At 39.6% G+C, this 24153-nt stretch overlaps 1 protein-coding gene across 1 annotated transcript in view; it reads left to right on the top strand.

Annotated features, from left to right (window-relative positions):
- The window catches only part of ALK (ALK receptor tyrosine kinase), a 310706-nt gene that overhangs the window by 138827 nt on the left and 147726 nt on the right, over nucleotides 1–24153 (top strand). The window contains exon 4 of the mRNA XM_032684037.1: nucleotides 6867–7068. Within this exon, the coding sequence (XP_032539928.1) occupies nucleotides 6867–7068 (202 nt within the window). The remainder of the gene's footprint in view (nucleotides 1–6866; nucleotides 7069–24153) is intronic.

Here is a 24153-nt window from a genome sequence, read left to right as displayed (position 1 = left end):
ACATTCTTCACATTCAGCACATTTTGGAGCCTTGATGAGGCAATTAGAAAATCCATATAAATAAACCTAGAAAAAGTATTACAGTATCTTTTCTTAATGTTGTCACTCAGGTAGTGCCCAGTTTTTTCATGGCTTTTACCAACTACTGAGCTCCTGCTTTGAGAGTTTTACTTGAATAGTTAATTTGAAAGTTAAGTGTAAAATGAAGAATCCAAAGGGTAGCTCTGTGGGATGTTTTGTGATACTAGTAGAAATGTTCTCTCTAGTCAGCATCTCTAAAGACTATAAAACTTGATTTAAATAATTTTTTTCTACTGTACAGTCCCCAGCAGACGTTGACTGTTAATAGTTTTTACAGCCCTAATTTAATCTGGTAGAGTATTGAACTTGTGTGTGAAAGGTAGTAAAATCCTTTTAGTAGGAAGATGGAGTTTATGTTCAGAATAACAATCTATCAGTTTTGCAAAGGATTGTTAAATTGCTGCTTTATAACTGTGATCAGATTAAGTCAGCCTAGCTGTGTTTTGAGCCTTCCTTTTCACAGAACCACAGAATTGTTTAGTCTTGGAAGGGGCCTCTGGAGATCATCCAGACTAACCCCCCTGCCAAGGCAGGGTCACCTGGAACAGGTGACATGGGAATGCATCCAGGTGGGTTCTGAATGTCTCCAGAGAGGGAGACTCCACAGCCTCCCTGGGCAGCCTGTCCCAGTGCTCTGCCACCCTAAACGTAAAGCAGTTCTTCCTCATGTTGAGGTGGAACCTCTTGTGTTTTAGTTTATGGTCATTGCTCCTCCACCTGTCACTGGGGACCACCACAAAAAAGTCTGGCACCGTCCTCTTAACCACCCCCTTTGAGATATTTATATGCATTAATGAGTTCCCCTCTTAGTCGTCTCTTCTCCAAACTAAACAGGCTCAGCTCCCACAGTCTCTCCTTATAACAGAGATGCTTCAGAACCTCAGTCATCTTTGTGGCCCTCCACTGGATCCTCTCCAGTAGCTCCTTGTCTTTTTTGTACTGAGTGGTGCAGAACTGGACACAGCACTCCAGATGTGGCCTCATTAGGGCCAGGTAGATGGGGAGGATCATCTCCCTCAGCCTGCTGGTCACACTGTTGCTGATGCACCCCAGGATGCCATTGACTCTCCTGGGTGCAAGGGCAGCCTGCTGGCTCATAGTCAACTTGGTATCCACCAGACACCCAGCAGAGCTGCTCTCTAGTAGGTCAGCCCCCAACCTGTACAGGTACTTGGGGCTATTCCTCCCCAGGTGCAGGACCCTACACTTGCCTTTGTTGAACCCCATTAGGTTTCTCTCCACCCAACTCTCCAGCCTATCTAGGGCCCACTGAATGGCAGCACAGCCTTCAGGTGTATCAGCCACTCCCGCTGATTTCATATCATCAACAACCTTTCTGAGGTTACATTCTATGCCTTTGTCCAGGTCCTTGCTAAACAAGTTGAATAAGACTGGACCCAGTATTGATCCCTGAGGAATGCCACTGACGACAGGCCTCCAACTGGATTCTACTCCACTGATCCTGAGCTCTGCCAGTCAGCCAGTTCTTGATCCACCTCACTGTCCACTCATCTTACCCACATTTCCTGAGCCTATCTATGAGGATGTTATGGGAGACAGTGTCAAAAGAAGACTTTTCAAGAAAGTTAAAATAACAAAACTGTGGTCTTTAGTTATTAGGGAAGAAATCTGCTTGAACTGGCATGGGGACACTTTGTGTGAAGTACCCAGATGTCTGCTCTGTGTGTATTATTGGCTTGGGTGTGTTACTAAATACTGTTTTTAAATGATGTGAAGTTCCCTCTTCATAAATTCAAATGCATGTCAATTTTGTAACTGATTTTTTATGTCCCATTGGCCTGCTTGATATCACATCTTTAGGACCTTATTTGGTTATGTGCTATCAGGTATCCAGGAACATCACACGCTGGAAATCCTAGACCTCAGCTGCAAGTTGAGGAGTTGCCTCCGTGTATTTGTCCCAGAAGAGCTTGTTGCTGTTTTCTGCAGTGAACCCTATTTCCCAATGTAACTTCTCAAGCTGCTACCTTTTTGGGCTGCAGCCGTCTTTCCTAGACTGCTGCCTTGGAAAGGTCAGAGGGTTCAATAGGGTTGCACTGACCTTGCTGAGCATCATGAGGTTATTGAGCAGTTGAACCTGACCTGGCTCTGTCCGTGGTTTTACCCTGAGACTGACTGGGAAGGATTTAGGATATGAGCGGTTAGCAGGGTGCATTCAAAGCTATTAGGTAGCTGTCAGATGACCCGATTTAAAAGGGGCATGCAATAGGATTCTAAGTTTACCCAGTTCTTAGGGCCAAGGGATGGCTCTGTCTTTTGAACCCCATAATCTCAGGCTTTCCTTAGCAGTCACTGGCATGAGTTTCAGGTGTTTTGTGCCTCCATATCAGATAAGGATGTTGGGCCAGATATTGTGGGAATGGGCTCCATCGCTCATGTGGTTTGAAGTTGTAGATTTACCAGTTTGTACTCCTTAATTTGAAAACTGTTTTGGACAGGTGCTTTGTTCACAGTGTATCTGTACATGCATAGTACATTAGCATCAGTTTTCTTGTTTACAAATAATATGTTACCTCATTAGTCCTGAACAGCACAGCTTGAAGCTGTCTTCATCACCTCAAAAACATCTTGCTACTAAGTTGATAAACCATCCTTCCCTTTGTGTGACATGAATGGTAAAATGTTGTAAACAAGTATCCAAAGGATCAACAACAATTTTTCATGCCGGATATATTTATTTGTCTTGGAATATTCCTTTTATGTCAACTGCAATAATTCGCTGTGCTTAAAGCATAAATATTTTTTCATGTGCATTTGCCTGAAGTGACAGCAAGTTGCCAGAGATGTTATCAGACACAACATATGAGGATGAGTAATACCATTGCATTATGACTGCAGCTATCAAAAAGGCAGGGAAAAAATATTATTAGAAGCTGAGTGTTATTGGTAGGTTTCTCACACAGTGTGAGTGTTTAGGGGGAATGTGGAAAATAAAGTATTTTGCATTTAGACCAGCAGTGTCTGGAACACCACAGAGCAGTATCAGCTGGTAGGGTTTCTGTCATATAGCGCAAACATGAGTGTATTTGGTGCAAAATACTGAATGCTGTTCCCTCTGCAAACCCATGGTTCTGCATGATGATGATGAATGAGCTCAAGACCCCAGAAGTGTGAAGTGTCTGGATCTCTGGCTGAATATCTAGTTACAATGTGATTATTTTAACTGCATCTCTTTAATATCAGCAATGCACTGTGCAGCCAGAGTCCAATTTAAAACCTATAGCAAAAGACTGCTGGAATGACTCACTGGTAAAGATCTTTGTGATAAGTAAGTAGACCCTTCAGAGTCCTGAGCAGTAGCATGTGACACTGGCAGCATGTACCATGAAGGGGACCTTTCATCTCAGCTTATGTCCCTTGGTATATAAATAGCAGAAGGAGTTTGGTGGAAGCTACAGTGCTTCTTCTAGCTATTCACCTGGGAGGATCCCAGGAGTCTTATTAGAGCTGCAAGCCAACAGGAGAAAATAATGCAAGGAAATTATCTCTGGAACCTTAGAGCCTTATGGGTCTACAAATGGTCTCGAAGCATGCCACATGGATCCCCACTGGAGGGAAACACAAGTGAACATGTCGCTTCTGATTTTGCTCAGAAAGTCCATTGGTGTGAAATAGAATGTTCTTGTATCCCTTAGCATGGATGTGGAATCGATCTCCACGTGATATTTTAACTCTTTCTAAGTAGCAGTGTCTCATCTGATCCTGGAAGTGGTCATATTGATCCTGTGGGAGGCCATTACATGAAACAGTGGCAAGCAGTGGCTGAGAGGTTGTGCTTTTGAGGGAAATGAGAAGCACAGGGATTTGTGTTCAAAATGTATAATTTTTCACATTAGGTACATTAATTATTCCTTCGTGGGTGCCATAGTTTAATCTCAGAATCTTCAAATTCTGCTGTATAAGAAAGTCTGTGTGGTTTCATAGCAAGTACCCCCCATTGCAACTTTGGAAACCGTTCCCATAACACAAGAGCTAAAGGCAGATCTGATAGTTTTTTGCTTGACGCTTAAGAACAGCAGTAACAGCAAAAAGAGAACACTGCAAAAGACAGGAAGGTCACCCATAAGATAGTTGAGCTTTCAAAAACAAGAACAAAGTTTTGTTTATTCTCTCCTTTTTAAAAATAAAGTAAATCTGTATATTAAAAATATAATCTGTCATAACTCTAGTAGGTGATCTCCCCAGAAGTATGCACTAGAGGACATTTCTGACAAGACTGTGTGCTGGTGGTGAGGCCAGCAGAGTGTAAGAGCCACGTCCTTCATAATGAATTCCTAGGCACTGCTTCACACCCCCACAGTGTGGGGCTGTTCCTCCCAGTATCCTGGGACAGTGTGCAGGGATAACCCCACCATGGCAAAATTAGTAATATAAATTAGTAGGTAGAACCAGCCATGTGATGAGTAATAAGCTACAGTTGCAAAGTGTGAGCCCTGTAAATAGAGAGTAGAAATAGAAAAGTCAAAACAAAGGAGGTTCATGACTATCTCTTCAATTTGCTGTAGCAGCTACCCTAGTCTACCACTGGATTTCACAGATGTTTCGAACCTGACCTTAAGTCAGAGCATAAGAGGAACTACCTTTGGCAGCTCTCTTGATTTAGAACCACTGCAAGAAAAGAAGGAATGAGAGCTGCCTTTGTTTGTTATTTTTAAAATCTGACTCCCTGTTGCAAGGCAGTAAGATGAGCAAATGTTTCTTGCACCTGGCAAGTTACCATCAGCAATTATTGCAATGCTTAGTGTATTTCTGCCACCAGTAGAAATCTCTGCTCCCTTTCATGTCAGAGATTTCATTGTTCTTATGGGGATGCTACAATTAAAGTCACAAGATTTACTGCTCTAATTCTCTTTTGTTTGCAACAGAAGGGAGAGTCAGGGAAGGATGATACATGTGGCTGAGTTTTGATTTTTTTATTATTATTTATTTATTTTATTTTACTGCCCAACAAATATATTGTGTATATATAACTGACAAAAAGTCATCAAACCATTCTGTTAGTAACTGGATTAACAACTGTTATTTTACTTAAAGGAATCTAGTTAGTAAAAAAAAAAAAAAGCTGTGACTGCATTTCACTTCTCTCTGTTTACAAACCTTGGAATCTAAGCAGGTTGTACCTTATGTATTTCTTCATGTTTCTTTCAGTATAGATATTTTCTAGTTTTAGATATGTCATTAATGTGGTGCCAATGTCAAGAACACTGTTTTTGACAAATATGTCAAAAATACTGCTTATGAGAAATGTGTTTATGGGAGGCAAACACAGTGGTTGACAGGAGTCCAGGCTTCATTTTTAGCCCTTCCATTATTGCCCTGTGTGTGACCTGAGAGGAATTGCCAAATCAGACTTTTTCAAAGGGGCCATCTGTGAACACAAGTGCAGTTCCCCTGTTCTGAAATGGCATCTGACAGTGAGCCATTCAAATCTGAGCTCTTGACCCTCAGTTCAGTAGAGAGGAAGAAGAACAACTAAATAAGGACAATTCACCAGATCCATCGTAGGAGGTGAACTGGTGCAGGTGCTCAGAGTGGCTGGTTTGCACCTGATGATCCACAGCTTAGATACTGAGGTGAAGGCAAGCCAGACTCATTTCTGGCTCAATCTCTCAATAGGATTTTTTAGACACCTTGCATATCACCTGAGCCACGCTTAGTGATGTGGAAGATCATTCCTCTGAAACTTCAACCTTAGCATTTTCAAAACCAGGTTGCTGCTCTGGCTAAAATTAATGCACATTTAGAAATAGGTTTAAACTACAACACTGTTGGGCCTTAATTTCTCTCTCAATGAAATTAAACTCTTTGTCAGACCCACATGTTTTAAGTATTAACAGACAAGCTTTATTAATGGATGTTCCAGGTAATGAGACAATAAGATTTCATTATCTGACCCGTCTTGCTAGAATTTGTGGAATATCATGCTCTTCTTTGCTTCAAGGGTTGGTCCATTTCATTTACCAGCTACAGACCTCAGTGTGTTTCCTCTGTGGACAAATTGGTAAATTAGTCAGCCTCCAAAAGGGAGTAATTTGACTTACCTGAAATGAGCAGCAGTGGGATGAAAACACATTACCTCTGTCCCACTGGATAAGCCTCAGATTGTATTGAAATAGAATTAGGCCAAGGGAGTCAATGTACTGGATAATAATGAAATGTTTAATGTGAATTAGCTGCATATAAAATTAATACATTAGAATGAATTGCTGAAGAAAGGAAACTATGTCAGGCCTTTATCCTGAATCTATAATATTAGACTTTAAAATGGTGCACTCTTCTATTTATAGAAGAGCAAAAGTAAAGGTATTGAATTTGTGTTCTTTATTTAGAGGAGAGAAATAGATGTAAATAATTATCTATCTATCTATCAGAGCAGTCAAATCAGGATGCCACTGAACCAAGGCTAATATGTTTGGGTCTGGACCAGACCTGAGAGGTTACAGACAAAAATCTAAACCTAAAACTCATTCATTATCTACCTGGGCTTTTTTTTCTGGGCGTTAAATGTAAAAGTAATATTTGTTCTGGGCCATTCAAAGGTGAGTTGAAATGTTGTCTCAGTCTTAAAAGGCTTAATATAAAATGGGCAAACTTTCCAAACTAATTGGCAAATATCATCTTTGCCTGTGAGGTATGGAAGAGGTGCAGAATGAGCTGTGGCATGAAAATTACAACTATCCATCTGCACCCTGGATGGGTTTTGCTTTTGGTTTATTCTTTATTTATTTGTTTTCAAAGCTTTCTTGTTGCCTTCTCTGTTCTAGGTTCATTTCTTTTTCTCAACGCATCGGAGAGGCCGAGCCCCATCATCCTGAGCCCTTGGCTGAGAAGCAGCAGTGATCAATGTGTAGTTCAAGTGGCTGTGTATAAGTTTTACCAGGAGAGTGGAGAATATATTGCTCGTGTCCATCCCATTGATGAAAACAGCAGTGAAATCTTATCAGTGAAGAGTCCAGAGAAACATGGGTAAGTCTCATCCTCTCATTTGACTCACAGCTGGAATTGAGAAAAATCACTCTACTGTGCAGTATAGTCACAAAATGCATGTTGCACATCTAAGGGGAGCAGGACACCACAGACAGTAGATGTTTGTCTTCCATGGGTCTAAAATATCATAGAAGCTGGAGATTGATGCTTATTTTATTACACAAAGCATCAGCAAACTTCTGGATCCATGCAACTGAGTCTCTAAGTGGACATCACATTTATTCTCTGTGCTTGGAGGTGCAGATATAGTTTGGATACTCATCCTAAATTTAAAGCTTTTCTGTCTAATTCACTCTGTCTGATTTCTTTTTACTAATTCTTTACCCATGTAAACTGTTTGGCTTAGAATATATACTGAGTCTTTGCAGTTTCACGTGTCTGCATACGTTTTCAGTTTTGCTTTGCATTTGTGTTTTTTGTCAATAAAGCAGTTCAGAACTACTGGCAGAGGAGCAAAGCTTTTGATCTTTCAAGGGTGCAACTGTTTGAAATGTTTTATCCTTTTTGTGCAATTAATCTTGATGATGTTTTAATTTGTCAGACTTCCTGTGTATTCTTTTAAATTTTTGCTAGCAGCAGAACAGCGGGAGCTGAACACAGTAAATATTTCAAGATGCCGTGGTAGTAGAGTAACTGAGAATTTAATTTGGATATATGTGAGGCTAATGCCCTACCTGCTCTAAATACTGATTTATTTTTATTTTTATTTTTTACCTTTGTTGTGAAATGTGTTAAGAAGCATAATTTTTAGCAAACATCTCAAATTTTCTTTGTTCTGATCTGATAGATTAGAGAGTCTCGAATAGCAAGTCTTGCTGGCTTGTGCTCGTAACAAGATGTGATTATCTGATTACTGTCTACAGCAAATTCTGTATTTTCCAGTAGCAAAAGGAGAATGTGCAATAAAAAACCTTGCAGGAGATAACCTAACTCATAGAAACAGTTTGAATAGTTGTAATTCTCATATAACACATGGCCTATAAAAGTGAGGAGGAGAGCTTGTGTGTGGATCTAGATCATACTTAGTTCCAGCAACATCATCCAAATTGTAAATTGCTGTTGATGTCTGGGGAGAGGCAATTAGAGGAGCTGCAGCAGCTGTCTTCTTCCTTAGCTCTTTGCAAATGCTGTGCTCTATGTCACAGCTAATAAACATGCTTTGTGCAAAGTGCCTCCTGTGTTGGCACTGCCACTGTTCCTTGGCACTCGCGGGGAATATTGCTGTGTGCCAAATGCTTTGGTCTGCTATGTGGAGGAGCTCCAGCTCGGATCCGTGGGTGGGCAGAACTCACCAGGAGCACAGGCAAGTGTCAAATATAAGGAGCCTTGAAAGGAAGGGAAAGATCACTCTAAGTACAATAACAAATTCCTACCTTTGCCATCTGCTGGAGATGACACGGACTCCTCAGCTGGGTGTTGCAGATGGAGATTGTCACTACAGGAAAGAGCGTTGGTACTTTTACAGAAGGTGGTTTTGGTTATAGCTTGGCTGTCCCATATGCTTGCCAGAAGTGCAGCTTGCTCCCCAGCAGCATCACTGAGGTGTATAGGGTGGTAAGGATGTGCCTGTGGCTTTCGTGGTTTTGCATGTCTGGCTCCTTTGTATTCCCTTGCTGTAAAACTTTGCAGTTGGAGCAACTGGCTGGTCCATTTTTTTCCCCCTCCTCAGGGCCTATCCCTTCATTGTGAGAGGCAGTAGTTCTTCCCCCCGTTCACAAGGCAGAAAAACTCTGATGCTATGCCCATGTAAATACCATATGGGGATAGTTAATTAACTACCCACAGACTACAGACACAGATGATAGGGTGGCAATTTGTCACCATTTGCCCTGAATCTTCGTTCTAGAATTTGAGTGCTCTTCTGCCCTTTGTTTGAAGGGATAATATTCATTATTCCAGCTTTGATAACACAACACATCAGTCTCGCTTTTGTAAAAATCTTCTTTTCTTTAAATAGGAATTCAGAATAGCTGATCAAAAGTCAAGAATAATTCTATAAAGTTCTTAAAAGAACTAGCAGTCCTACAGTGGAAATCCGTTCTGTTTGATATTTTACTTTGTCTTGGAAATTGCAAACAATTGTATTTTTTTATAATGAATTCTTTGACCATGCTATAACCAGATAGTTTCTAAAATTTTATAAGGATTTTAGCTCTAGGCACAAGGTAATTGAATTCCTCAATGAGCCTGCACTAGAAATAAAAGCACTTTAAAGTTTCACAGGTGACACTTTTTTGATTCCATATGCTTCATATATTGTTTTGCAAACAAGAGGTGTAAAGTGTGTGTAGTTCCCAGCAACTGGCATCTGCAGTAGTGAGTCCATGATATGACTTAAAGTCGTAGAAGGAGGATATGTTTTATTGAAACAAATGCACCTGAAGGATGATAAAGCAATAAGTTAATTCCAGGGTGGATTTTGTCATATCTTGAGCTATGCACAGCGTCAATATCTTCTTTACACTTTTTTTTCCCTCTTTTTCATTCTTTTTAATCTCCATAGCCTGAATTACATATATTAAGATCTTACAAGGTCTTCACAGTTCACCTACATTTACAAGAGAAAAAAGTAGATGCTGTCAGGTGTTACTGTTTCATTCAGGGTGAAACCAGGCAAGCAAATGTTTTGGTTGACAGCACTTGAAGCTGATTTTAAGTAGAATATATGTAAAGCTGTGAAATTGTACTAGGTAGAGACAGCATAGCACCCAGTATTTATTTGTTACCAGAGTTCATCGGTGTTATCTTTGTGTATAAATTATCAGGTGTGATTATGCATAAAGACTCAAAGCAAAACTAGTGGGGTTTTGTTTGTTCCTCTCTGTCTCATTTTCTAAAGAAAAATAGCACGAGCCTGTGGACTAGAGTTGTACCAGTTCCTTAATGAGCCAGAGTCATTACAGAAATTGATGTGTGGAAGACACTTATTTGTTTTACTTTCTTACTTGATATATTTCAATGCAGCTGATCTATTGCATGCAGGAAGAAAGCTGCCTAATTGAAGATGCATCACATTGCAGTAGGGTGGGGCAGATAGGACAGACCCCAGGAAGAGTATGGCAGAAGTGATGGCTGCAAATGGTTCCTGAGTGATGAAAAACGCCAGAGGCTGGCAAAGGGATACTTGTTTTGTGTTATACAAAAAGTTTGCCAAATACAATCATAACTGTTACACATAATATATTTGCACTATCCTTATCACTCAGAAGGTAACTATGTCCTTGTTTTTTTTTAACAAGCAGGTAGATCTTATTCCACATTTATGTGTGGGTCTGGAACACCTTTGGTTAAACCTTCTTTAAATTAGTTCCTAAGCAATCAGTAGCACTCCTCTATGGGGAACAACACATTGCTGTGTTCTGTTAGAATGAGATTTGTTGCATGATAGTGTTTCTAGATTATCTGACTCTGTGGATGTGTTTTTGATATGGTTAGTTTTTCTGACATCTTTTGCAATTCTATTGGGTTTTGCAAGCACCTGCAGATGATACAGGGAGAGAACCAGTGCAGTGCTATTGATCCTTTGTAATGGCAAGAGTTGTTATAATTCCTGCCATGGAGCACAGCACTCTCTGATTTATCTCAAATACCTCTAGATGTGGGTACTGTTTTTTGCTGTTTTTCTGCTCCCATGGTGCTGTATACAATCCTTTCTTGTTGCTATTTAATGGATTTCCTATTGTCTGTTTCTGGAGGTGAGGAGGCAGCAAGTATGTTTATGTAGCATATTGGTTATTTGGCAAAGCAGAGTTGCTTCCACAATTTGAATTTTCACTTCTGGGTGCTTGTCAGACTGTCACTGTGGCCACTGATTTCATTTCACCTCTCATTTGCTTTCCCATGTGTTAAATTTATAATTATAAAGCAAGTAAGATTGTAAATGTGCTTAGTAGAGTGGAGAAAACACAAAGGAAAACTTGCCAACAAGGTCAGAGTTTGTAATAAAGGATTGATTTTTATTTCTTTTGATTATTGTATTTTGGAGAAAGAAGAGTTGGGCAAGGACAAAAATATCATGGTTCATTTTAATTACCACTATTATTTTACATCTTTACTTGCACTGTTAATGGTGAGTTGCAGTATTATATACTATATTTCAAACCAAACTTTATTTAAGAACATAGCTAATGACACCATATCTCCAATTTGGTCTTTTAACGTAGACCTCCCTCATCAGTAATCCCATAATGGTGTTCTTGCCCCAAAAAGTAATGTAGCGAGTGGATGTTGATACTGTTCAAATGACTGAAGGACTCTGAGGCCTCCCTGAACATGGGAAGTGGGGAAGATCCTTGGATTAGCTACTTCAGAGGGAATATCAGAATATCAGCCTTTTTAGGTGTAGATTCAAAAGGTAAGAGTTGAACTACTGGATTAAGTTCACTTCTAACATCTGTCCCACGTTCCCTGCATCAGCTGGGCACACTGCATCTTTGTTGTGCTGATGCATTTTCTCTATAGGACAGAGCAGGGTAGTTTCTCTGAGGTATTTTTCTGTATGTTCTTAGATTGTAATTGCCATATGTCAGTGGGACTTTGTCTCTTCCTACAAATCCTTGCAACACTTCAGAGGTAAAGGGAGGTTGAGGCTGTGGCACTAACACATCAACATGATCTGTTCTGTCACCCCACACTTAGGGGATGTGGATTGTAGAATCCCTGCAGAGAATTGATGATACTGAACATCTTTTGACTTCAGCGAATGACATAAATTGACTTTGCAAGCCATATGTGATTTTTGAACTGTGAGTAGGACCTTTAGACTTATTCTAGAGCTTTAACCAAACTTGAGATTCATCTGAAGACTTTTGTGTAAATATGTGAAGTTTAAGGTGTTTCTAAAATAAAACTTGAAATCTGAACATGTGTGACTGAACAAGGAAGCCATAAAATACTATTACTTCATATAGCCAGTACTTTAGTAGGTGCATGTGTGTTTGTGCACAGAGCACTTCCAACAGAGAAAGTTTGCCTGGTTTTAAAGGTTACTACAAATCATGATAGGCTATTCCCCTTCTGGCATCTGCAGCTTCACTTGAGATTGATTGCATTGATAGATGTCAAGAAAAATACATGAAGGAATCACTAGCAACTGTCACATTTGACCTTGGGGCTTGAAATCTGAAGGTTATTTCTGGTTCTAGTGTTGTTCCATTTCTGGTTTGGGTTGTGTTTTTTTTTTCTTTCTTTCTGTCCAATAGTTTCAGTAACCTGGCTCAGATACCATGGCCTTAGTAGAAGGAATTTACTTTCCTGGAACCCTTTAACCTTAAAAATACCATTCTCAGATTAGTGGTAGTATGAATTTGCCTGACTTTTATTGCGAGGAGAGTGGGTTGTGGGTTTTATTCCTTCTCCTTGAAAAACTTTACTAAATTCAAGTCTTTGTTGTGCAAATGCCTGAACTAAGACTTAAAAAGAATGAGAATAAATCGTGTGTATTTGGAGTGTTTATAGTAATTTTTACACATCAAAATATGTCTCAAAATTTACAGTGCAGTTTTTTTGCAGAGAACTCTGCATCAGGAGCTGAAGTGATTCAGCCTAAATTATGTGTTTGAGAAATTTAGGTAATCCAGGAAAATAATTTGGATTTATGGATTCGTTAAAAACTAAGCTCTCTGACCTTGGTGGCCAGGTACCACTAATCCTTAATTTTAGAGAGGAAACTTCAGTTGTTCTAGACAGAAAGTTAGCACTTAAACTTTTCCTGTGCTACTATCCACTAGCCAACTTTTAGTCCCTTGCAGTCAGGGCAATTAAGTGCAAAGAAAGAAAAAAGAGGGGAAGGAAAAGCAAAGCAAAAATTGGTGTCTCTTTTCACCCTTCTCTTTTCAAATGATACTGTACTCGATACCCATGAAGACTCAGTCCCTTTCATAGCACATGCTTGTACTAGAAAAAATTTTTTCAGCTCCACCTAACAAACCCTTGGTCCTTTCAGTATCTCAAGTCTAGACCGGAAGAAAGCTTTGACTCTCTTGATCATGGCACCTTGAGGAGCTCATTGCTATTTTGTTTTCAGTTCACACTAGAATCACAGGATCAATTAGGTTGGAAAAGATCGAGTCCAACCAATGACCAACCACCTTGTCAACTAGATTATAGCACTAAGTGCCATGTCCAGTCTTTTCTCAAACACCTCTGAGAAGTGACTCCACCACCTCTCTGGGCAGTCCATTCAAACGCCTAATCACACTTTCTGTGAAGAAATTCCTCCTAATGTCCAACCTAAACCTCACTTGGTGCAGCTTGAGGCCGTGTCCTCTCATCCTGTCACTAGTTATCCAGGAGAAGAGGCGGATCCCCACCTGGCTACAACCTCCTTTAAGGTAGACATAGGGAGTGATAAGAACCCCCCTGAGCCTCCCCTTCTCAAGGCTAAACACCCCCAGCTCCCTCAGCTGCTCCTCATAGACTTACTCTCCAGACCCTTCATCAGCTCTGTTGGCCATCCCTGGCCTCGCTCCAGCACCTCAATATCTTTCCTGTAGTGAGGGGTCCAGAACTGGACACAGCACTGGAGGTGTGGCCTCACCAGTGCCAAGTACAAGGGGACAATCACTTCCCTAATCCTGCTGGCCACACTATTGCTGATATGAGCCAGGATGCCATTGGCCTTCTTGGCCACCTGGACACACTGCTGGCTCGTGTTCAGCCACTGTTGATCAGCACCCCCAGGTCCTTTCCTGCTGGGCCACATTCCAGCCACTCTTCCCCCAGCCTGTGGCGCTGCCTGGGGTTGTTGTGGCCAAAGTGTAGGACCCAACACTTGGTCTTGTAGAATCTCATACTGTTTGGGAGATTTAAATTAAAACCATTCAGAATGTATAAGGTGAAATGGAGCACTTCAAAGCTTTATGAAACAGTATGAACCTGATATACAAATGTCTGCAGATGTGGAAAGACTGTTTTCCCATTCCACTTGAGCACTAGAGTGAAGTAAATGTCTGTGCACTTCTGTTTTAAATGTCTTAGTGGTTTTGCTGCTGGTGAAGTGCTATATTATTACTTGAGATAAACATGGGTCCTTTCTGTAGATTTTTTTTGCAGTATTGGTTTGCTTTAAAGCATACCTTAGATTTCCATTGTAAACTCAAGTAGAACAAAGCAGTAGCTTCAGACTGCTCCAGGAAAGTTTACTGTGTTGTCAGTTGAGATTGAACTGTAGCAGCTTATTTCTTCTTACAGACATTTATATGGAAGCAAAGTTTTTATGACAAAAATTATATATTAATATTACCAGAAACTGAATTTTGAGTGCCATTCACTACTGTGGTGGATCATATTGGGAAGGAACAATATTGTATGATCTCTTGGACCAACTAAAGCCAACTGACTTCAGTAATGAGTAATTGCAACTACTTTTTTTTTTTCTTAAGCAGTTGATTACAATCCCAATCGAACTGATTGAAAATCATTTTGGGCATTGTGGGGAAAAATTGCTCTTTCTTTTCTTGTAATATATATTATCAGACAGTTATTAGGTGGCAGTGCTGCATTTTAGTGATGTCTGCCAGAATCAAATGCAAACAGGAAGGACAAAGTTGTGTAGTCTTCTTCCAGTTACAACAATAAAAAAGGGCACAGGGGGAAAAGTCTTTTCAAGTTGAAATAAAATTTGCAAATGAGGAAAGTTTTTGCCAAATATGAAAATTTTCCTTACTACAGAAGCCAATTACTTGGTGTCCAGAGAATGGAAAACAACAAAAAAAAATTAAAAGTTATTTTGCAGGCTAAGAGTTCAGTTTTTACTTACTGGAGTAGCCTTTTCTACTGCTTTTAACATGGTGCTGAACATAGTATAGTGGAGGAGGGCTGTGGGTGGTGAGGTGGATGCCCAGTGTGCCTTGGCACAAGGATCCTTGTGGCTTCCCAAATAATCATAGCACCTCTTGGTGACCTCCTTGGGCTCTGGGAGCTACTTCTGTTTCTGGAACACCAGAGACTGGTGCATCTGACTCTGTAGAAATAATGCCAAACTGACCACAATAACAGAGTTGAGGCACTCTTAATCCACCTGCTTTGGATATTTGTTCTGTTGAAACTAAAGTTTCCTTAATAAAAATGTATTTATTACAGGGTTGAAACAATTTCTTCAGGCCACTCTGAGAAACGTAATCTGACTTTTATACTGTCCAAATCCTGGGTACAAAAGTCTTTCATCTTAAGCTTTTATACCTTGTGTCCTCCAGAATTATTTGCAGGCTCTTCTTCTCTAGTTATTATTCTGTTCTCACTTTCCAGAGTATGGGTTGGCTTTTTTGCCCCCATTCTCTCCTTACTTTAACTTGTTTCCCTTGTTTCATAGATCATGTGTTTTCTTCTCTACACGAAGGCTTCTACTTCAATTTTTAAAAGTCATCCCAAACTAATCTTCACAGCCCCATCTTGATGCTGGTACACGTTGCACTTCTATCAGCACGGGCGTGCCAGGATGAATTCAGTTCAGAACCTGAACAAGCAAATCACCTGCCACACATATACACACCACCTAACTTTGTCATTCCAAGCATGTGCAAACACTTCATTTTGTCATCTTTCTTTTCTTCGTTTAGGTGTCCTTTCTGCTATATGGAATTGCAACAGTCTCTTTAGAATGCTTTCCTACCTCCAAGTATGCCTTTCTACAGCCAAATGCTTGCAACATTTGTTTCCAGAGACTAGGCAATTAATATTGCCAGCCTTGTTTCTAGTTATTTTTCCACTCCCCTCAAGCTAAGCTCTCTGTCATTCTGCTGTTGGCAAAGTTTTATAACAAGCCTGCGGTATAATTGCTTTCTGTATCTCCTATTTATTTTTGACCTTAAAATCCTTCTGAGTTTTGTGCAACCTCCTCTGCGGCTGTCCCATTTTGGAGCATGGTTTTGTCACAGCGTGCAATTTCCTTGGGGCTTTCCTTGCTAATGCTTAAGAATATCCTTCTTATCCAAGGCAAATCTACCCTGCTGTAGGAAGTACTGCAGAAGATTTACAAGGTAATATTCCTCTCTTCAATTTCAGAAAGAAATTATTACTAGGTGCTGATAACTTCGCAAGACCTAAAAAAAAATGTCCTTGACCCATCCAGCTGCTAAAAGTGTTAGTGCAGTGGCAATACAGTTGATTCTGCATTCTAAGTAAGGTTCTTGGCTATCATGCCTAAATTCCCTCAGTTCTGTTCCATGACTTACACCACAGGGTTCAAGTCCAGTAGGGCATTTTTGCACCCTCACTTTAAGGAACACTGTCTGTATTGCTGCCTCACAAAAATGGTGCCTGTTGTCCTCAAGTGCTGGTAAATCAGATGTTTTCCACTCAAGAAAGAAGAAAGAGAACTCTGATAAATTTATCTCTAACTTAGAATTTGCTTTTCCATATTAAAAAGAAATCAAAGACTTATTCAACAGAAATTTGGAAGTTAATTATCAATAAATTCCCACGTGGGAAATTGATTGAAGGCTTAGAAATTATTTAGATTCGGATGCTTGCCGCAGTGGCAGAGGTGGCAGCTTGGAATTCTCTTTAGTGATTAAGGAAAGCACTGAACAACTTTCCACAGGGATACACTGTGGACTGTGCTGTATGACACCAGTGTGAAGCACTTTGCAGAGCTTTTAATTTAAAACTCAGGAACCATATTTGTTAAATAGTGCTGCTCCTGCCTGAAAGCATTTTTCTGTCAAATAGCTACCTTTGTTTTCTTTTGAATTTTATTGTGTTCTGTGACACACATCTGGTACAGCAGAAATTATATTCCTTTAATAAAATACTTTCTCTTTTGTACTGGCAGGGGGAAACCATTACTGTTAGCGACTAGTCTGGCAAAAACATGGGGTTTGGGTTGACACCAACAGCAAAGGCACAGGTTTCAGACAGCCTTGTCAGATCTACTTTATACACTGCTTGAATCAGATTGTTCCTTGACGGGTGCACTGCTGCAGAAGGCTTTTCCCCACACTGCACTGCTTGTTTTTAAAACACGTCAATATACTGGAAACCATGAACATTCATGGCTTGCACAGTAGCATACTGGTATCTAGTCTAGAGAAATGAGTAGTCCTCCCCATCTGGAAGTACTGGCCTTTTCCTTCTGTTTTTTTTTGCAAGGTCTGTGTTCATTAGTTTTTCTTTATAGACATTTGAGTTCTCTGGGTCACCAAGAACAGTTGTCAGCTTTTTATAAACATCAGTCCATAACCTTATGATGTTTGCTGTGTCCTATATCAGGCTGACTAAATAGATTTTCCATTGGGAATAGCAGCAGTGAAGCTTGTTTGCTGAGTGTAATTGGAGCTTTTCCTGATCATCCCTGACTTGGTGTGCCATTCATGCTGATGGATTGAGGGTACAAAGGCACATAATAAAGTTCCTTTTGACAAGGCAAAGTTATTCTAAGCTGGGACTTGAATCAGCGGCATGTCTGCCATTCTTGGTGAGCTTCACATCAGGATAAGACTGCAGAAGATCAGCACAAGTCTAAATCTTTCACGAGGCAATGAACATTTTATGACTCTGCTTTATCTAGCAAGGAATACATGCAGTAGAATAAATGAGACAAACTCAACTTCTCTCATATTCGGATCAATGGCCAGTTATTATGATGCCCTTATAACAGAATGAAATTACACTAAGGGGAAGATTTTGTCAAAATATTTGCATTGAAATACTTTTTAATAAAGCCAAATAATCTGATTTCCTTCAGCAGAAGAATATTCCAAAGTGTAGAAAGTTTCCCTGTGCAGTGTGGTTGCTCAGAGATGTTAAGATAATTGCAGTTAGAAGATTGCTGTCACTTCATTAAGTGCAATGGATGACCTGATTATTTTTAGGATGCTAAGCATCCTAAGAGTGCCTAGCTAAATGTACAGCCACACCAGGAAATAAAACATGAGATGATCCATCTGGATATTGTCTTAGTTTAAATGTGTTCTCAAATCTAGCAACTGGTTTTTTGCATCTCTGCCCCTTTTCTTTCTAAATGCCTGTCTTTCAGGAGGCTGTGGTTAGGGAAGTGTGGGCTAATGCTTCTGACAATTCAGATCCATATCAAAACCATGATGATTGTAATTTGTTATTATTTTATGCCAGAAGAGCTATTCAGAGGCTTATTTCTTAGAGGTCTCTAGATAACATCTGACACAAGTTGATTTCCCTTTTTTCTGTTGTCAGGGAACCTGGGCTCCTTTCATTCCTTTAGGCAATTTCTCCAGGTCAAGGCTGAGGCATGTATCTGGACTGTTTGAAAGGGCATTATCTGCTCTTACTATTTCTGTTTTAGATACGGCATTTTGATTGCCAGTATCAAGGCAGTTACAGTTGACAGTGTCTAGTAAAACAGCCCCTCTCAAGCAATGAAAGATACTGTCAACTTCAATGTTTACTCACAATCAGACCACTATCAATATTTTTTTTTCCAAGAACATCTTGCTTTCTTTTCACTTATTACTTGCCACCACTATTCTATTATGGAAGGGGTAAAAAAATTCTATATAATTTTACTGACTTCTTTTCTTAATAAGTCAAAAACTGAGAGATTGGTGTTGTCTTGGATAAGAGAATTTCTATCTTCGCCTCAGCTCTTTTATCTCTTCTCGCTTATTCCCAGGGCTCACTTTCCCCCTGTTCCCTCTATCTCAATGTATTCTTCCCTTCTAGTTTTGTATTCCAGGCTTTTCTTCTAAAACAGGCTTTCCAGTCCCTTTAAATAGGTCTCATTATCTCTCTCCTTTCATCTCTTGCTCCTGTCCTGCTTGCCTTTGACTTGGGTATGTTTCTTCATCGTGTGTTCTGGATCCAGGTCTGGTACTGCCTAATGCAGCCCCAGGTGAGCACTGGACTCCCTCCCTTGTGCAGTTCTGTAGGAAAGTCTCTGCCAAGGGGACAAAAACATCAGCTTAGAGGCTTGCAAACTGGCCTCATTGAGATGAATTTTCACAGAAAGGGACATATAAATGAAGCAAGTGATTCTATAGAACTCTGGCAACACTTTCATCAAGTGATCTGAAGGACTTCTACAAACATTAAGACCCTGCTGAAGTAGGTGCTACAATACAGGTGGACACAGACAACTATTAAAGAGATATTCTAGCAGATCATAAGTGAGGTTGGTACTCAAGAGATATGTGGCTGAGTGGGCCTGCATTTATGGCATTTTTTTACTAGAAGAGTGGAGTTTTAATGGAGAGAGATAACCTTGATGTCTGGGTTTTAAGAGTCAAAGGAATTGATCTCGGTGGAGATGTTAATGTGTATCTCTTCCACCTCAGGTGAGTGGCCTAACACTGGGGAACAGGCATTAACTCACTACATTTCAGCATACACACAAAATCTAGATTCTCCATTTGTTGCAGTGCAGAAACACCTGTAGGGGCAAAGATAAGAGGAAAAAAAATATTGTTTAGAGGTTAGGACTATTGTAGCTCCGTATCCTGAGTCTTCATCATGAGCAGCACTTGGCATGTATTCTTCCCTTCTAGTTTTGTATTCCAGGCTTTTCTTCTAAAACAGGCTTTCCAGTCCCTTTAAATAGGTCTCATTATCTCTCTCCTTTCATCTCTTGCTCCTGTCCTGCTTGCCTTTGACTTGGGTATGTTTCTATCCTTCAGGGGACAGGCATTGCACGTACTCTTTCCATCTTCTCTTCCCCATGTCCCTCCCAACTCTTCTCATTGCATTAATACTCCATATTCCTGAGACATGGACATCTGATTTGTGTCCGTCTAACTGAATTGTAAACATTTTTTTTCTCAAATTAATCACTACCCAATCCCAATTTCGTGTGCCTTTGATGCCTGGTTTTAATTGCCTTAAAGTAGAAAGCTTCAATGAGCAGAGAAATTAAAGTTGCAAAATCCTGATGGCTTTTTTTATTTTTGTTTGCCTCCACAGTCAACTTAAAGAGTATATTTTTGGTTGGGTTTTTTCTTTCTCTCTTTTTTTTTTTTCCCCTTAAGCAAGTGAATGTCTTATTAGTTTTCCATCCCTGATAGAGCTGCAGGCTTAGCTGCAATGGATAGACTACATTTTAGCTCCAGAACACAAAATGTGTTCCGAGTTGCCTATGCTCTGAAAGAGATCTTGCAAGTCAATGAAATGAGCTCTCCCTTTCTTTTGAAGCAGAGCTTCACTCAGGGAGAAAACTGCTATTTGGACAGATTGAAACCCCTAATATATAATGGCGTCTCAGGGATATCATGAAAAGGACAAAAGTGGGAATGAAGCACATTGTATCCAACTAAAAAGCCAGAAGTAATTTAGGATAATTGCCTTTTTTCTTTTATCCAGAAAATGTATCTTCCATGAAATCAGAACTTTTTGTGGGAAAAGTTCAATTTTGACTGTGTTTTCCCTTAGGGTGAGGCAGACGAAATACTGGTTTCTTGGACTAACCCCAAATGCCTTCTTAGCTCTCTGTTCAGGATTGCAGTGGGTGTCATTTTGCTGCCTGAGTTCATGCGCAGCAAAGTTTGTCATTTTTCATGGGGATTGTTTTTCATCCCTCTGATGAGACAGCACGTCTGCTCCAGCCACTCTGTGGCATGCCATGGAAGTGACATGACTTGAGAAGCCTCATCACGGTGCTGTTGGGAAAACTCTACACAAGGAATAATAGCATTTGATTGTCTGTCTGTGAGAGAACCATACAGCAGTATGCACCTGAATCATGAATCGACTCAGACAGGTACTACAGGTCACCTATATAAAGCAAAGTAAAGCATGGTGATAAGTGAATATCCTTTTTTTTTTTCTTAAAAAATTAAAAAAAAAAAGTGCTGCTTTACAAATTGTTTGAGGTTTAGAACTTAATGAAGTGTAATAGCAAAGTCAAAGGGTCCCATGTTTTCTCAGACTGAAGAGTGAGAGAAAAATCCCCTTGGTGTAGGAAAAGTTAATTAATTATTGAGTGAAAAAGAAGCTGTCTGTCAAATTGCTAGATTTCAAATCTGAAATTTGTTGCCTTTTACCCACTTGGGCTTTTTTTCTAGAACCAATATAACTGCTTTTTCCCAGTATTGACTTTTTCTTAATGACTTCTGCTTGTAGTCTTCTGTAATAATTTATGCCATGATCATGCTCAGTTATTATCTGCTGACTGATAATAGAGTTTGTTTTACAAACAGCATTCATTGTAATGTAACTGTTCAGTACTGGCACAGCAAGCCACTGTAATAAATTCTGCAGGTTAATGCCATTCTTTACTCAGCTGTTGCTCAATTATCCATCAGAAAGTGTTTTGTTTTCTGTTCGTTGCCTGTGACAGCCCTAGGGAGAGTTGTTTGGTGTTGTGGGGTTTTTTCAGCATTTAGGTGTAAAAGGGATTTTGATGCCTTTTTACTTCTGAAATGTATTTTAAACATCCTATTGGAAAGTTCAGGATGTTCTTGAGGGGCAAAGACATAGCCTTTATTGACTGTCTTTTTATACAGTTACCCTTTTTGACCAGAATAGTTATTCAGAACTGAAGATCCACAGGTTGCCTTTGTAAGGAAGAAAAGTTGGCAATGAGGCCAATGTTTTTGGTCACTGTGTTGATTTGAAAACCAGGGACATCAAACACCATGAAAATCTGTTGTTCACAGATCGTGTTGCCCAGAAGCCTCTCTAATCTTTTTTCTGGGCCACTGTCAGTACTTGGTGTTTGATATTTACTCTTTCCTGAATATGATGTTCCTGGTTTTCTTCCTCATTGTGTCAGTCCCTCGTATGTGCATTATAATATATACAGCAACTGGGCTTTTCTCTCATTCCTTAAAAAAATTACTGTTTTTTCTCTCTTTCTTTTTGCCTGACTTTATACGGAATGAGGGGATTTTTGTTTTTGTGCTAGTCATTGCTCGTGCATGTAATTTGCGTGTGAGAGAGAGAGAGGTACACACTTACACATGTTCAAATGCTCCCAATTCTTGCTGGCCGTTTCAACAGTGTGATACCATATCTTGGTACATCCTTCATCCTGGAATGACTGCTAAAGGGTAGTTTTGTGGATACTTATTCCCTTTTGGAAAGGCCATCACTGGTATGCCAGTCCCATCCATCTTTTAGGGAATGCAGATATAAAATTATTTTTTAATGGTGTAGAAGAGGCGTAAGTTCAATATGTTTTCAACCACAGAAGGGGAAGGAAGGGAGGGAGTGTTCCTCCAGCTCATTAATCAGAATGAGAATGAGAAATTGAAGCAGCTTCCTAGTCATTTACTATTTGTTCCAAAGTAAATCTATCTAAATATTAGTGTACTGATGATAGAGAAAAACGAGGGTTAGGGGGGAGGCAGGAAAAGAGCCTTGTCATTAGCTTGTCACGTGCTGTACATGGGAGACCAAAGATATATGTACTATGGCATCTCTGTAATGAAAACTTGAGCAATAAAAATAGTTTATTCCATGTTCTGGAAAAGGAACTCTCAGAGGAAACACATTAACAGTATTTCATATTACAAATTATTACTGCATATTCAGCTATTGTTTCAAATGAGAATTGTGCGTATTACAGGACAAGGGAAGGAAGATACAGTTGGTATTTCTTCTCTAAGCACAATTAAGATTTTATGCATCTGGCTATATCAGTTCTACCCTATAAATTTAGGTTAATACTTTAACAGAATGATGAGTCCATTGTCCATAGGATACTTGATGAACTTACACTTCATTCAGGTTACACTGTTAGTGGCTGAATATGAGTCTCCTCATTTCACTGTTCCTAAACAGAAGAAGGTATTTTACAGTGTGGCAATGAGACTTGTTGAATATATCTAGTAAGGGGTCATCTCCCACACTGAATTTACAGACTTCATTTTGCAGAAGTTAGATACTATCAAATAACAGTATTTGTGCTGAGTGCGAATAGTGTTTTTCCCACCATGCCTATAAATTTGGAATTAATTAAATGCTTTTTTTCATCCAGTTCCCTCTCTCTACCCAGCAGGATGGTGTGTGTTTGGAAAGCTGGTTATTTTCATTACCTTCTTACCCTATAACGAATGTTATGACCTTGCATAGGAAGTCATAGTTGTCTTCACAACAATTTGGGAGAAAGTTTAAAATACGACTCAGAGTTTCTATATTAACAAATTGCCAGCAGAAAGCTATTTCTGTGTTGTTAGAACGTGGATTTTTCTCCTTCCTCCTCTAGCCTCCATTCTAGAGGAAGACTTATTCCTACTTCATCTTCTTCTACCATTTATACTCCCCAAAAACAGCCTCCATTTCTGTGTGTAGTTGGCTGTGACTGAGTACCTCAGTTTCCAGTTTCTGAATTCTGAATGAAGTGACTGATATGTACTTGCACTTTGGAATTTGGCTTCAAATATGTGTGAAACTGAGAGAAAGAAAAATTATTTTTCTTAGTTTTTGTTTCTGGATATATAAATTGAAAAGTCTTAGAGACAACAGTTGTTCCAGAAGGGGTGTGCCACCAAAGTTCCTAGTTCTTTGCCCCATTAAGCAGCAGAAAACTGAGTCTAGGGGAAACTGGCTACTATTTCCAATTTCTGCATTAGCTTACATAAAAGATGGAAGAAAGAAATGGCATTTATTTTCAGGTCCTTCAGTCTGGCAGACTGTCAGGCTGGCCTGAGATTAGACCAGGTGAAAGCACACTTTGACAAATCACTCTGAACTTAGAGAAGACCTAGGCTGATATTTGCAGAAACCAAGAGAAGCAGTTAACATAGGTTTAATTCAACTGTTATAATTACTGCTTTCTGGAAACACAACAGTGTCTTATCCTGTTCACCTTTGTTGTGGCCTGGCTGGATGGGATGCTGAACACAACTGCCTTGGAGAAGGCTCTGAAGAAGCACTGCATAAAGCTTGCATTTTTAATCTCATGTACTGCTCACATTTGTACTTAATGCTGTTGCATCAAGACAGTAGGATGTCTAATCCATATCATCAATGCTGTTTCTTCATTTATATTTACATTAAAATCATGTTAACAGTATCATTAACTTCTTAGTGATATTATAGTATAGCCTTATGAGTGTATTTTCAAAATGCTTCTTGTTGAAAGAGATTTCCAAAGTACTTTATTGCTAGCCAGAAATTGTTCTAGCAAACCAGTGAAATGCTCTCTAATTAAATGAA

This window comes from Chiroxiphia lanceolata, chromosome 3 (genome assembly GCF_009829145.1).
Source record: "Chiroxiphia lanceolata isolate bChiLan1 chromosome 3, bChiLan1.pri, whole genome shotgun sequence".
Lineage (NCBI taxonomy): Eukaryota > Metazoa > Chordata > Aves > Passeriformes > Pipridae > Chiroxiphia > Chiroxiphia lanceolata.
Note: the sequence above shows the minus strand (reverse complement) of the source record. Positions and strands in the feature narration are given on the sequence as shown.